Source organism: Neofelis nebulosa, chromosome 13 (genome assembly GCF_028018385.1).
Source record: "Neofelis nebulosa isolate mNeoNeb1 chromosome 13, mNeoNeb1.pri, whole genome shotgun sequence".
NCBI lineage: Eukaryota > Metazoa > Chordata > Mammalia > Carnivora > Felidae > Neofelis > Neofelis nebulosa.
Window position 1 is genome coordinate 72,533,665 of NC_080794.1, and position 15,450 is coordinate 72,549,114.

At 51.0% G+C, this 15,450-nt stretch overlaps 1 protein-coding gene across 1 annotated transcript; it reads left to right on the forward strand.

Moving 5' to 3' along the window:
* The first annotated feature begins 804 nt into the window (after window positions 1-804).
* DUSP5 (dual specificity phosphatase 5) lies at window positions 805-14,118 on the forward strand. Its single transcript, XM_058697742.1, has 4 exons — window positions 805-1,396; window positions 6,624-6,772; window positions 9,631-9,850; window positions 12,618-14,118. Exons 1-4 carry the CDS (start codon window positions 1,018-1,020, stop codon window positions 13,016-13,018), a joined length of 1,149 nt encoding a protein of 382 aa, XP_058553725.1. The 5' UTR covers window positions 805-1,017; the 3' UTR covers window positions 13,019-14,118.
* The last annotated feature ends 1,332 nt before the right edge of the window (window positions 14,119-15,450 follow it).

Here is a 15,450-nt window from a genome sequence, read left to right on the forward strand (position 1 = left end):
CGTGACAGGATTTTCCAGGGGCCAGAAAACGGCTCCTCAGAAAACAACTATTCTAATTATTATTGGAGTGCGACAGAGAAAAGGCCTGTCAATCCTTTAAGGGCAGAATCCATATGGGGAGATTAACAGCTGGCTCTCCTCTCCGTTTTTCCTTTTCAGCACTTTTATTACGGAAATTTTCAAGCAAACAGAAGAGTGGAGAACACAGTAAAAAGGACCCCCTCCCCCCGTACCCATCCCTGAATTTTAACGATTACCAACACAAACCCAATCCCGAGTCATCGGTATAGTCCACCCCTTGTGAAGCAAATCCCAGCTATCATCTCATGTGCCGCCGTCAAGGTTTGGGTGAAGACCAATGCTCATTTCCGATTCATGGGGGGGCACCGGCCGCGGGCTCCCGTAGCCCTGCCTAGCTCGGTGTCTGGCACAGCCCCCAGCAGGTTCTGAACCTACGTCTCTGAAACTCGAAGCCGGACTGATTATGCGGCGCCGGGCCCTGCCTCCTCCGCTTCCTCCTCTTCCCGCACAGCGTGGGTCACCTCGGCCTCGTAACGCTCCTGACACCCCACCGGCAGCCCCCGGTGATGCGCGAGTGAGTGTCTCCGCGCAATGCCACAGAAAGCAGAGGGAGGCGCCTGTCACTTCCTCTTTCTCCGGCTGACTAACGCCGGGCGCCCGCCCCGCGCCTCCGGCTCCCCGGGGGTGTGGTCACAGCCCGAAGGGGGCGGGGAAATACCCATATTTGGCCTTATATGGGCAGCCACGTCACAGGCCGCACACTCATTCACATAAAACGCCGCGCTGCCGGCGGAATCCCCGGCTTCTGGGGCGGCGAGTGGCCCGGCCGGGTGCCGAGCGTTCGGGGCGGGAAAGAAGAGTTGAGCGGCCGCTCCGGCGCCGGGCTCGGTCGGCCGGCCGCAGCCTCGCGGGCCGCCCTCCCGTGCCTCGCCAGCGGGCACCCTGGCCGTGGGCACCTGCGGGGCGCGCGGCGCGCGACCGCTGGGCGGCGGCGGCATGAAGGTCACGTCGCTCGACGGGCGCCAGCTGCGCAAGATGCTCCGCAAGGAGGCGGCGGCGCGCTGCGTGGTGCTCGACTGCCGGCCCTACCTGGCCTTCGCCGCCTCGAGCGTGCGCGGCTCGCTCAACGTCAACCTCAACTCGGTGGTGCTGCGGCGGGCCCGCGGCGGCGCGGTGTCTGCGCGCTACGTGCTGCCCGACGAGGCGGCGCGCGCGCGGCTGCTGCAGGAGGGCGGCGGCGGCGTGGCGGCCGTGGTCGTGCTCGACCAGGGCAGCCGCCACTGGCAGAAGCTGCGCGAGGAGAGCGCCGCGCGGGTCGTGCTCACCTCGCTGCTCGCTTGCCTGCCCGCCGGCCCGCGGGTCTACTTCCTCAAAGGTGAGCGCATCGGGGCCGCCGATTCCCTGTCACCAACCACCAATCTGCCACCGCGCCGGAGAGTCCGGGGCTCTGGGGGTCCCCTCCTTGTGCGGGGCGCCGTGTTCGACCCCGGACCCGGTAGTCTCCACTTGCCGGAGCCTGCACGCTCGGGCTTGACGTGCGCTGGGGAGGGCACCGCCACTGTCAGCGCTCAGAGCTTCCCCCTCCCCACTCGAGTTCCTCGAAAGCTCCCGGCGGCAGGTCCGCCGGGGTGGGTGCGGTTGGTTACGCTGCCGGGGGCGCCCCTTCTCGGAGGCAGGGGCCGTGGGCCAGGACTGGCGCGGGTCCCCGTTTCCCCGCGCCGGCTTAGCCGCCCTCGCTGGGGCCTGGGCTCTGAGTCTTTCTGATAGACAGATCTGGCGGGATCAGCAGGTCGCCACCCCCCGGAGCGTGGCGCCGCGGTGTCCCCTTTCCTCCCGCCTGGAAAATAAGCGTACGTTGGGTTGTCTTCACCGACCCCTCTTGCCTTTTTGACCCTGGAGAGTCCCTCCCCTTCCTTTCCATTTTATTTTACTGCTTTTTATTGTTTTCTTCCGGCCTTCCTTTCTCCCCTCCCAGACCTTTCTCTAGCTCAATTTGGAGCTGACAGCCTTCCCACCCTTTTCACCCCTTCGCTCTACCGCCCGGAGAAAACCCCCGCAGGGCTGGCCTCCTGCTGTCTCCCCGGGGTGAGGGGCGGTTGGCAGTCGTGCCAGGACTCCGGAGAGGTGCAGCCAGGACTCAGGACCTTAGTGGTGGAGGGGATTCCGTCGCCTTTGGTTTGGGATGCCCCAGAAGCTGCCCCACCAGTCAGCCCATTACACCTGCTGGAGAAAGGACTTGGACTTCCTGGTGGTGTGGTGGGTGATTGACAAACTACAGAGCAATGATTCTTGGGCCAACTCCTGTGACTTTTCCCGCCTTGTATTTGAGTCCTTTGTAACCTCGAATGTTTGAAAGACCTAGCCCACAGTGCAGAGATGAGGCTTCAGCCCAAGCTGTGCCCCAAGGCCCTGCCAACCCTGTTGCAGACACCTTGAGATACAACGGTGATGTGGTTCAGAACTCGGGGGCAGTGAATGGAGGGTGAAGGCCTTGTTTTAAAACCATGCAATTTGGGGAATTTCACACAGTCCAGGCCAGGAGATCACATGGGCAGCCCCCCCCCCCTCCTATTAGCACTTCTTGTAGACTGTCCCTGGTTGATTCCTCTTAAGGAGGAGACAGGCAGAAGATGCTCTTCCTTGTCCATCATCCTCAGCCCTCAGGGGATGGAGGGATGCCCTCCAAGCTCTGCAGAAGTTTCACACTTAGCCCCGGATTTTTTTTCTCTTCCTGATGTGGTTTTTGTCTCCTGTTCTTAGCAATGAATACAGGAAAAGCTACCGCCTCCCCAAGTATCATGAAAGATATGTTCCAGGAAACTCCTCCTGGTATTACCTCGGCTCCCCACCCCTCTTCAGCACTGGGTGGGAGGAGGGGGGGCATGCTGATGGTTTAGAAGTTACTGCCACAGGAAGTAAGCAGCTCTGTAGACTCACATCTCCGGAAAATTCATGTTTAAAAAAAATTTTTTTTTTAATGAGAGTAACATACACAAGTAAAATTTTTAAAGCACAAAGGCTCTACAATGAAAAGTGGGTTTTCTGCACCCCCTAGAACCTACTTCCACTCTCCGGAGACAGCCACCCACTATTTCTCTTGTTCGTCTTTAGGCAAGTTAATTTGCCATGAGTATCTTTAAATTTTTTTTTTTTTTTTTTTCAACGTTTTTTATTTATTTTTGGGACAGAGAGAGACAGAGCATGAACGGGGGAGGGGCAGAGAGAGGGAGACACAGAATCAGAAACAGGCTCCAGGCTCCGAGCCATCGGCCCAGAGCCTGACGCGGGGCTCGAACTCACGGACCGCGAGATCGTGACCTGGCTGAAGTCGGACGCTTAACCGACTGCGCCACCCAGGCGCCCTGCCATGAGTATCTTTAAAACATAGGATGGTTTTGTGTATTTTCTATTCATGCCTCTTCCACTTAACTCGATCTTGGGATATTTGTCCATATCAGAGCATACATGTCCACTTTACTTTTTTTTTAAATTTTTTAAAATGTTTTTATTTTGAGAGACAGAGCACAAGTGGGGGAGGGGCAGAGAGAGAGGGAGACACAGGATCTGAAGCAGGCTTCAGGCTCTGAGCTGTCAGCACAGAGTCCGATTTGGGGCCCAAACCTGCGAACCATGAGATCATGACCTGAGCCGAAGTTGGACATTTAACCAACTGAGCCACCCAGGAGCCCCAATTTTACTTTTTAAACAAATCCCCTGGTGGCAGCTGGCTGGTTACTTTCAGCCTCACTATTTGAGGCAGTGTGGTAAAGTAGATCTTTGTCCAGATGCTTTGCATGTGCACTATCTTTCAGTAAAATTGCCGGGTTGATATTGTGTGTGTTTTAATTTTCAGTATAAGTTGCTTGATACTTACGTTATAACATTACTAAAATCTTAAGTTGTTGCCAAAGAAAATCTTTTTTTCCTTATCTAACTCATGTCCAGATGTGAGTTCAGGTTTTATTTATTTATTTTTTTAAGCTTATTTATCTTGAGAGAGAGTGCACACAAATGAGGGAATGGCAGAGAGAGAGGGGGAGAGAGAGAATCCCAAACAGGCTCCATGCTGTCAGTGCAGAGTTGGATGTGGGGCTCCAGCTCACAAACTGTGAGATCATGAGCTGAACCAAACTCAGGAGCCGGACACTTAACTGACTGAGCCACCCAGGCACGCCTGAATTCAGGTTTTAATCTAGTGGCGTTTCAGATCTTGGGAGCAATGCCTTTTATGCTTCCCTTAATCCTCCTCTCACCGCCCCCCCCCCAAAAAAAAAACCCGCTAAAATGAGGTGATGACCTAATGGCATTGTCAGTGTGTATTTATACGCAGTGTGCATGCACCTTCTCTGCTCCCCTGGTAATGCAATGGTGATCAAAAGCAGAATCACTCTGAAGAGGGTTGAGGCAGCCAAAAGAATTGCCTCGGCTCTTGCAACTCAAGTGAGGCACCAGAGAAGAATGTTCTGTCTCTCCATGCCTCTGAAAGGAGTGGGTGAAAGACAGAGACCCTCTAATCTGAAGGACTCCTGACCCCAGCTTGAAGAGACAGGACGCTGTTTATCTGGCCCTCAGAGCTACGCTGAGAATCTGTGTTGCTTGCCTTATTTTGTCAGTGGGCAGGCAGGACCCAACCCACACCCGCACCTCCTGTCTGTCCTCCTAACAGCCAACTCTTAAGTGCGCTATTTACAGACAAGAGATGGGGTGGCCTGAAGGCTTGCTTCTCTTTCCCAAGCCTCATTCTTGGGAAAGCTTGGGAACGCCTGGGCCACTCTTACACTCCAGATTCCTGTTCCGTATCACTCAGTTTGTCTCCTGGAACCCAAAATGTTGGAGGCCCAGGCACAGGAAGTGATTTACTAGCTAGGGACACCTCTTCCAGCGAAGCTGTGTGTCTGTGTGTCCGTGTAAGTCTGACATTCTTTCTGCCTCCTAGGAGGGCAAGGGCCTAGGGGCTATGGTTGGGAGGAAGGGGAAACTAAACCACAAACACCACCACCTTCCACCTCCATTGCTCTCTGGCGTGGTCTTTTGTCCTGACTGACCTAGAGGTCCAGAAGCTCATCTGGGGAGGCCCAATGGGCTTTTTGTTAAAGTGACCACAGAGGAGATTTGAGTGTACTCACTGGGGGCGGGGGCAGTTCCAGCAAGCTGGGAGGAAGCAGTAATGGCAAGATGACTCATTCTAGGAATTGGCTGCAGCTTCTGGGAGGGAGCTGGAGACCGCCATGGTATCCATTAACCATTTGTCTACTGCAGGGGGTTAGAAACACCACATGCTTCACTGTGGGGCTGTAATAACACCAAGAGACAGAAGAAAGAGGGGACTTTGTAGAAAATACATGGCCTCTACAATGTGTATCTAATTGATGATTTGACCCCAAGTGAATTTTCTGGGTCAGAAAAAAATTAGAAGCAGGTTTTCTGGAGGCTCTTGGAAGGGCCTTAAGTCCTCTTGGATTGGGAGCAAGGATGTCCCCAAGTAAAGCTGGCCTATTCATTGAGGCTTCTGAGGCCAGTTTTTCATTTGGTTCTTAACCACTGAGTGCTGGGCCTTAGCCTTTTTTTTTTTTTTTTTTTTTTTTTTTGCATTAAAAAAATTTTTTTATGAATATAATTTGTTGTCAAATTGGCTTACATACAACACCCAGGGCCCATCCCAACAAGTGCCCTCCTCGACGCCCATCACCCATTTTCCCCTCTCCCTCAATCCCCCATCCACCCTCAGTTTGTTCTCTGTATGTAGTAGCTGAGACTTCTTTGTATACCCAAGTTTCTATGACTTGGTCACAGATAGGTTTTACCTTAAGTGACCCATCTGGAGAAGTTTATCATTTGAGGATATGTAGTCGTGGAGAAAGGTCAGGGAGGTGAGGTGATCTTCAAGGGGAGAGAGACAGTTCTTACTTACTGGGACTGAGAATTAAGTTCCAAAGGCCTTGGGTCTCCAGTTTGGTTTGGAAGTTAATTAACTAGATTGATTACTCAAAATCGGACCTATAGAGAGGATTGTCAGCAGTGTTCTGAGCACCTTGGGAGTGCGAAAGGGCAGGGTTGTTTTATTGCACTGTGTTTAAACCTCATATTGGCCCCCATTCCCTTATGAATAGAGAGGGTTCCGTCTATAATTCAGTTCAGAGCTAATGGGCTAGGGATGAAGCAAACCAATTTAGGAGTCTCTTCTTGCAAATGAATGAAATTCTGTATAATCACACCTGCATTTTAGACAAACAAGTGAAAATAGCTTTTGTTTTCTGGAGGGATTTGGTTAATATTTGCCAGATGTCGGATACATTTCCTTTCACAGTTTAAGCTGCTTCTGATAGATGCAAAAAGTTAATCATTGCCTCTCTGAACTGTAGCTTGTTAGAAGAGAGGGGAAAAAAGTGCGTGGGGGGGGGGGGCGGGGAGAGGGGGGTGTAGCCCATTTCTATTCCAAAGCTATTAGTTGGCTTGGTTCAATTTTTCTGTAAGACCGGAATCTGTGTTAGCATAATATTCTTGACTCTTCCACACTTGGGGTATTGACTAATTGGGGGCATTTTCTGAAAGCCTGAGAAATCAATGCTAACATCTCTCTTCCTTTTTTGTTTTCCTTGCAGGAGGATATGACAACTTCTACTCGGAATATCCTGAGTGTTGCGTGGATGTACAACCCATTTCACAAGAGAAGGTTGAAACCGAGAAAGCCCTCATGAACCAGTGTGGGAAACCAGTGCTCAGCATCAGCTACAGGCCGGCTTATGACCAGGTACGTGGTGTGGTCTTGGCTGCTGACTCTGTTCCTTCCTCGGCACCCCAGCTCTTCCTCTCCCCGCTCAGCAGCACTGGTTCGTTCTTTTGTGGATCAGGGTTTTGGGCAGAGCCCTCGAGCTTCAGAGAGCTGTTACTTGCCAACTTGAGTTTCCATCCAAGAGTAAATGGGCTTCTTTCCAGCAAACAAGCTGACAAGAGCAAACGAGCCACAGGATGCTTGACAGCTTCTGGAGAAAAGGGGAAGTGAAAGATACATTATTATTAGCTGGCCTAGGGAGTGCAGAGAAGCTTCAAAATATCGGTTTAGGTTTCCTGAAGGTGTTTCAGAGCCGACTTTCAGGCTTCCTGTGTTGATCTTTCCTGATCTTTTCCTGAATTGTTCATGCTCTGCAGTTTCTACAAACCAGCCTAGTACCTGTCAAAGTGTGTCTTGTTATTTTTAACTGAAATGGGGCTGGGGGAGAGGTTGAGGGAGGGTCGTGGAGAAACAACCCTTGGGATGGCTAAGCAGTCTCTAAGGGTTTGTGGTGCTTACAATTCCATAAATTCAGAAACCAGAGCAGATCAAGAGATATTATAGAGGATTTCACGCTCATTCAAAAGGGGGGGGGGGTGGTTTCCTTCAAAGAATTTATACCTTCTGACAACTCACTAAAGGATGAAAATGTGGAAGGCTCAGTCTTCCACAGGGGTTACCTACAATGTTGGAGGATGGGCAAAAGGTGGGCAAGGTCCCAAATCTGGCAGAAACCAGAGATCAAAGCCCACCTTCCCCTTTTACAGAGGGAAAAAACTTGTCTCATAGCTGGTGAAATGATCTATCTGCAAAGAATCCTGGCAACAGTAGGCCCAGACCTCCTCCCTTCTCTCAACTCTGGTTCTTTGCGAGACCTTGTTCTGTTTTCTACATGCCTTCTTTTAGAAAGGGGCCATCCTAGCCACCTGACCTGGTATGAGGAGCTTCTCAAGGTTTTCCCACAAAATAAGAATATATCCAGATCATAAAAAGGAAGACGTCTGACTGTTGTTTAAAGTGCCAGCTGCCTAGCATGAGCAGAGCTTTGCCCCTGCGAATAAACTTCCCAGTAAAGCCAAGTGACTTCCCTTGAATGGGATCCTGGGTCAGGGAGCCCATTAGCTTGGCAAGGTGCCACGGTTATTATTTTGTTTTTCTTTATTGAAAATACAGCCTATGATGAACCCTCAAGCTTTCAAGCCATGGGCATGCGGCTTAGCTGGATTCCTATTTTTGTTTGTTTGGGTGGTGTTTTCCCCTCACTTCTCAGAAAGTGAAAGAGAAACAAGAATTGGCAGGATATCATGAAAGCACAACAGACCTTTGGCCGAGAGGACTGGGGAGTCCCTGATGTGTCTCCAGGGTTCATCTGGGGAACCCCCTCGTGCTATTTCTTAGAAGCGCTTCTGCCTTGAGAGAAGCCAAGCCAAGGTCGTGTTAACCTTTGGGGTTTCTTCCTCTTGAGTCTAAACAGGATTCAGAAAAACAAAGAAACGTGGTTTCAGGAGTGTGTTGATCTAGGCTATATAAGTAACTGGATGAGATCCCAGGCCTGGTTTGTCAGTGTTTTCCAGGCACTAAAAGGAGAGAGAGATCTATGTAGGTGCGTATAAAGTATTAAGTCCAGGGCCAGCTATTGTAGGTGCTAGTAAAATAACTAGTTGTTACTTTTACTATCCTTTGTAAGATCCTCCATAACTTTCTTCTGATTAGCCAAACTGACCTTTGCCCAAACACTTGATTTCTCTGGAAAGAAAAAGCACACACTGCATGATGGGTAATTTGAGAATTGCCTGCTGCTGTCCCTCATCCTATGCCTCTTTCCCTACTGTGGATCTGGCTGAGTTTCCATTCTACTTTATTCCAGGACAGGAAGTGGAAACACGGGAAGCAGATGGATGATACGGGAGAGGCTCCCAAAGACGCAGCCACTGTCCCCCCTCAAGCACAGTGTTTCCCTCTAAATCGGGGAGGGGGGGCTCCCATTGTTCCAGTTTTGACTGGCTTGTCTTGCCACCCTGGAGATGCTAAGACTGCCACAGTCTAGCTGTTCCTTTTAACTGTGCCTCAGGGGAGATGGTCTCTGGTTCTAACTGGGATCCTCCTTAACGGGAATCCTGGTGTGTGGGTGGCCTTCCAAAAGGCTGATGTAAGCATCTTTCACAAACCCTCAGCGCTACCTGACAAAGATCAGGTGTGGGAGAAGCCCCTCTGCCCATGGCTTAACAGCTTTTCTTTAAGGATCCTGGGTAAACAGTGGTTGTTTTCACTTCTAAGAAGCATCCTTTTGGGGGCACATTTTAACATCGCGAAAACCACATGCACCTTAGGATCAGTGTCCTAGGTTTGATAAGATACACTATAGAATATCAGGACTGCAAAGTAGGGTTCTCATCTTGTTGAGTTTTATCTGCTTCCCTGAGAGAAAAAACAGGGCTTGCCCCAAGGTTAAAAGGCTTGCCCTGGTTCTGTCAGGGCAGCTAGAACTTGGGACATTAGCCTCTCGATTCTTCCCATTACTTCTCGTCCCCATCAGCACAGGGAAGCTGCTAGCATTTCCTGCCTCCTCAATCAATATGTGTAAGAAAACGAAAATCTTCGCCGCGTGGGCTTTGCCGTCACTGAGTCACAAGGTAGCAATGTAGGGTAGAGAGTTGGCCGGGGTGGTGGCTCCACCCACATTCCTGGTTGAACTACCCTGGCTCTGAACTCTCTACCTGGAAACCAGAAAGGGAACCTCCCACCCTACAACAAGTAGGTCAGTCTTGTTTTGTTTCCTCTCCTAAATGAGCAAGCTAATCCGATATTCCCTGGCTATCCTTTGCCCCTGCTTCCAGGGCGGCCCAGTTGAAATCCTCCCTTTCCTCTACCTTGGAAGTGCCTACCATGCATCCAAGTGCGAGCTCCTCGCCAGCCTGCACATCACGGCCCTGCTGAATGTCTCACGGCGGATTTCCGAGTCCTGCACGACCCACCTACACTACAAATGGATCCCCGTGGAAGACAGCCACACAGCTGACATTAGCTCCCACTTTCAAGAAGCAATAGACTTCATTGGTAGGTTCAGTCATTCGCCCTCCGTTGTTTGGGGAGCCACCTAGGGCACCTGTTCTGGATCTGACGTACTGATGGAGGCTACCTTTGCCAAGAAGAAAAACAAGCATCTTGTCTGTGCAACCACCAGGAGTTGGAGCCGGGAAGGTTTGCAGCCACCAAAGACGCAGAGGAGAGGATTCAAGTTGCTATTAATAGGAGCTTTAATTTGCAAGATAAATGAATTAATATTTTATGGCAGTACTCACTGCCGCTCGTGTTATTTTTTCAAGCTGGGTGGGATGCGGTGTGTCTGTGCGTAATGCCCCACAGCAGGGAAGCAAGGGAAGGAAAGAACCATCCCAACTGTGCTCCTATGTAGGTTGGGGTATTTTTAAAAAGCAAACAGAAGGATTGAGAGAGCACTGCTTAACACGCTGAGCCCCGAGGGCCCTGGCAGCTTTTCATGGTTTTTGGCAGACTGCTTTAGGGGCAATTTGTTTTGCATTTTCAGCTAATTTTGGATTAAAGATAGCATTTGATCAAGCTTCATGCTTTGCACACAGAAAAGTTGTCATCTTTTGTACATTGTGTTAGGCAGTTATCATTTCCTCCCCTGTGCAGGCCCGGAAGCCTCTGGCCCCTCTGCCCGGAGAGGGCTTTGGGCCCTGGGTCCCCACCTCTTCAGCATAACCTTGATTTTTCTCTCATTTGACATCTTCCCTTTCCCCCATCCCTCTTCCTCGGCTGCAAGGCTGACGTTTTGCTGTCTCAGACTTGCAAACACCACTCCCCAACCTTGTGGTTTTGCCTTCTTTCCCAGAGTCCTTCTTTCCCTTGAATATGCATAGCTGTTGAAGCTGAGATGTGATTTTCCTTATCTTTTTTGGAGGGGGAAAGGCAGATGTTGGCCACAGCAATAACTACTTAGTGCGGGTAGCAATTAAAGCCCCCCCACCCCCCACCCCGCCTAGCTTTGGCCACCTGGTGCGCCCAGTGCTCATCGCACATGGTTTCTCCTCTACAGGAAACCCACTGGAAAACTCACCAGAGGCAAAAAGACCATGTCCTGGTCCCCTGAGCCTCTGGGCTGAGATGATTCCTTTGGCTCTCTGAGAGGCAGCCCAAATGATGGGTTGCGAGTGGGAAACCCTTGGCTTTGTCTCCCTGACCCTGGGAATGCCTTGCCCTTCTCTGCCAGTTATTTAATTACCTAGATAGCTACTCGGTGAGGTCATGAAACCCGCCCCCGTCCATTTCTCAGAACCCTCCTTCTCCATCCTGTGTGTTGTGTACATAACCGCACAAACCGACAGCATTTTGAAAGCACAGGATGCTTTTCCCCAGACTTCTTGCCCTCCTGGTAAAAGGAGGGACTGAGGCCATACCCTGTGTCGACCTCCTTCCCAGGGGAAGGCCCTGGGAAGGTCACATGGAACATCAGCCCTGAGGGGTAGAGCAGAAGCAACACGCTCTAAGCCCTTTGTTTTCTTGGATACGGCACTGGTCAACTAAAAGCTAGCCTACAAGGAGCAAAAGAAAATCAGGAGTCATAACCCTGCAATCCTAGGGGTTGGGGTCCCCTTTGAACTAACTTACCGGGGCTTTATTTCTTTTGAGTCAGACTAAATTGGGGGTACCTCCAATGAGCTACACTGAGCGCGTCCTTTGGGATTTTCGTTCTGCTGGGGAAACTCCAGGGTTCCTCCCTGCCTCCTCAGAAACTTGATGTTTTAGATCTTGCGGATTCATTTACAAACGTCTCCAACTTGAGGAGGGAGGCGGGTAAGGGAGCTGACTTGATTTTCCCTTCAAAACCTTCAGTGTTTTTGTGTACTGTGGCCTTACATAGTGCCAGGTACATCATCGAACTTCCCGTGTCGTAATGTAATCATTTCCTCATTAGCAAGAGAGGGAATTGGAACGGCTGTTTTTCGTGGTTTTTAATTGGTGTGTGTATGTGCGTAACCTTTTGCCCCTCATTTTTAACTATTGTAGTTCTTTGGGGGAGAGGAGTGGAACAGGAAAGGAGGGCACCCCCTAGTCATATTGAGCTAAAGAATGCTGACTGATGGTGGTAGCTTTATGGCAGTGACTCCCATTGTTGTGCAAGATGGAGTTTGCGAAAGCCATTTATATCCTCTGGTCTAGTAAGCGTCACTTAGCCAGGGCTATAATTAGTGGCTGTGCACTACTTATTGTATGTTTGGTGGTGGGAACCCTGGGAGCTGAGCCAAGCATCCCGCCCCTGGCACAGCCAGAGAGGGTGCCCAGCGAGGCTGACAAGCCTCTAGCAGGAGAGGACTACTGGGTCATCACCATAAGACTCAGATCCTGAGAGACAGGAATTGCTTTTCCAAGTCAGTCTTTGTACCTGGGACCCTCTCAGAAAAATGCGCCTACCCAATAAATTTGCACGCAATTGCAAGGATTTCCCAATGCCCTCTCGAAACCCATCCACGGGACCCGAGTTAAGATGGCATCTCCGGGAAGGGATGTGAGACTGCTGCACTCCAGGTCTGGCCTGCTCAGGGGCAGAATCTATGCAAGTATCCTGGCGAACAAGGAGGCACCTCTAAGGATAGAAAGGTCCTAAGTGGGGATAGACCTTGGTGGGACCCCAAAAGCTCCGTCCTCGCCAAGGGGCATCAGAGACTATGTAGGAACCTCAGCTGTCGAACAGACGTGATGTTTTGATAACCAGGTCACTTTTGTGTTTAATGCTTGTATCTTGGCATTGCCTTTTGGGTTCCAGTCCCAACTCATCCTCACTGTCTTTTCTTCCTTCCAGACTGTGTCAGGGAAAAGGGAGGCAAGGTCCTGGTCCACTGTGAGGCTGGGATCTCCCGCTCGCCCACCATCTGCATGGCTTACCTCATGAAAACCAGGCAATTCCGCCTGAAGGATGCCTTCGATTACATCAAGCAGCGGAGGAGTGTGGTCTCGCCCAACTTCGGCTTCATGGGCCAGCTCCTGCAGTATGAGTCTGAGATCCTGCCTTCCACGCCACAGGCTCCCTCCTGCCAAGGGGAGGCAGCCAGCTCTTCATTCATAGCCCATTTGCAGACATTGAGCCCTGACATGCAAGGTTCCTACTGCACATTCCCTACCTCGGTGCTGGTGCCAGTGCCCACCCACTCGACAGTCTCAGAGCTCAGCAGGAGCCCCGTGGCCACGGCCACATCCTGCTAAAACCGGGATGGGGAAATAGCCCAGTCCCAAGAACAACTGTGATTCTGCTTTCTAAACTCGTGGACATTTCATACCTGTGCAATACCGAAGACCTCACTCTGTCCCACTGCCCCACTGGGAGAGTGAGCACCAGGCTTGCAAAGGAACTTCACACTGACATCGGGGATAGGTTTTCGGGACCGAAGGAAGGCCAAGCCATCATGAGAGCACAGCGCGTGCCAACTACTGTACTTCCAGACCCCGTGCCCTCTCAGGACCGCCCAGTCCCTGTACCTCCAAGTTTGCCTTCTCATTTCAAGCGTAAGGCAATAAATCCCTGCAGCAGCATGGGAGAAAGCAGTTGCTAGACCGGGAGAAAAGGCAGTTACGAAGCCAATTCGTTTTGAAGGAAGCACAATTTCCACCTTACTTTTTTAACTTTGGCAGTCTCAGTATCTGTCTCTGTTGCTTCAGGGCATAAGCTGATCACCACCCAGTCGGGAAAGTAACCCTGCAGGGTTTGGAGGGACACGATCTGTGTGCTGCTTTGAACCCTCAGATGTTTTTGAGGCTCCCTCTTGGGGCCAGTAGAGACAGGCGGTTAAAGTAGGGAGACACTGACCTATCTGGGTGTCCTCTCCACTGTGGGTTCTTCCTGACTTCGGACTTCGCATGATTCTTACTCATACTTGAACCTTTCTCATTGCACCTCTCCTCAAAGCAACTCTTCTTCAGACCTTAGACCAAAAATCACCCCTTCGAGGTGGTAGCAGTGGGTGCCAAGGGAAATAGGGCACCCGCTGTCTGGGTCAGTGGCATTGAAATGGTCCTTTTCCCCAGTTTGCCGTCCTTCGTGTGTGCTTGTCTCGTCTCCGGTGACACACGTCTTCATCCCTGCCCCTGGGGGTTGTCTTCAAGCTGTGGACTTCTGGGGTTTACAGATTTTGTAATGTGGTACTTCTTTTTTGTCTGTAGGTTCTTTCTCCAGGGGAAAAGGCAATAATTTCCTAAAATCCATGTGAATGTGAAGAAAAGCAGTATGTTACTGGTTGTTGTTGTTGTTGTTGTTGTTGTTTTTTTATAGTGCAAAATAAAAAGAGTAAAAAGAAAAAAAAAAAAACACTTGTTCGTCGTTGGTGAGTTGGGGTAAGGTAGGAATACATTTAGGTGGGGACCCAGCCTGTCTCCCTGGATCCAAACAAATGCTATTTCCAAATGAGCACCAGGGCAGTGGTGATACATGTGCTGCTGGAGGCGTGAGGCTGTGCGTCCGCTCATGAGCTGGTGATCTTAACGATACAGAATATTGCTTTCCGACCGAGAAGCTTCCCTGAGCTCACTTGCAAGTCCTTAGGTGAAAGCCACATGGAGAGGAGGTCAGAGCATTCATCCACTCAGGGCTCTTCACTCCCGTGAGTCCAGGCAAAGACTTCGCCTTGAACCTCAGATGCTTCATCAATGAAACGAGCGAACTGAGCTAGATGATCCTGAAGGTCCCTTAAAGCTCAAGGGCCCTTGGTTGCAGCAAACCAAGGCCAAGCTTGTGGTCAGCCTCCTAGTGTCTGGTACATGGGAGACACTCAGAAAAGGTTGAAAAAATGGCCAAGTGAATTAGGTGACTGTTCACCATAAGTGCCTACTCCCCTTTTTTACCCTTGGAACTAAATCTTCCAGACAATTCCTTCAATGAGTAGGTTTACAGCCAAGGCTGCCTTGCCTTGCCTGTTGAGTTATTTACTCTGTTGGTGGAGGAAGGAAGGAGCAATAGTGACTTCTCCCCACGCCTGAGAAGGCTTCTGCCCCAGCCTAACTCTTCGGGCCTGTTTCCTAGCCAGCACCTGAGATAGAAATTCGCCTGGTACCTAGTGGGAGTTCCAAACATACCCCTCAGGGGCCCAAAGAGGCCACCAGCTCCCCCCTCAGGCACCATGTCAACAAATAGCGAGATGGCAGCCTAGCCCGGGGGTAGTCCAGCTCTTTGTAAACGTCTCAATTCAAAGGCTTTGCTTGAGGCCTTGCTCTCCACAAGCCTTTCCTTTTCCAGACTCCCCCTCCACAGATTCCTTGGAAAGTCCTCAGGTAGGAATGCCACCCAGACTAGAGACTGCATTTCTTTCCTTCACCCCATGCCCCTCGTCTGCATAATCCAAGCACGGCTTCCACACAAAGAAAGCAGAGTGAAGAACATTGGACAGGGAAGGGGCGGGGGGGGGGGGGGGGGGAGGGGCTGGCTCTCACCCCGCCCCTAACTCCAGCACTGTGGAGCTAATCTCCAGCAATCTCGCTGGACCAAACTTGTCCAGGGCTTGGTCTAGTTGATGCCTGAGTTCCTTCCCAGGCTTCAAATCCCTGAGGTTCTGCTCAACCTTGGAACGTGACCCAGAAGCCTGCCCATCGTGTGGGCCTGTCAAGGTGCTGAGTGGCTGAGGGGTCTCAGGCAGGGAGCGCGGGGG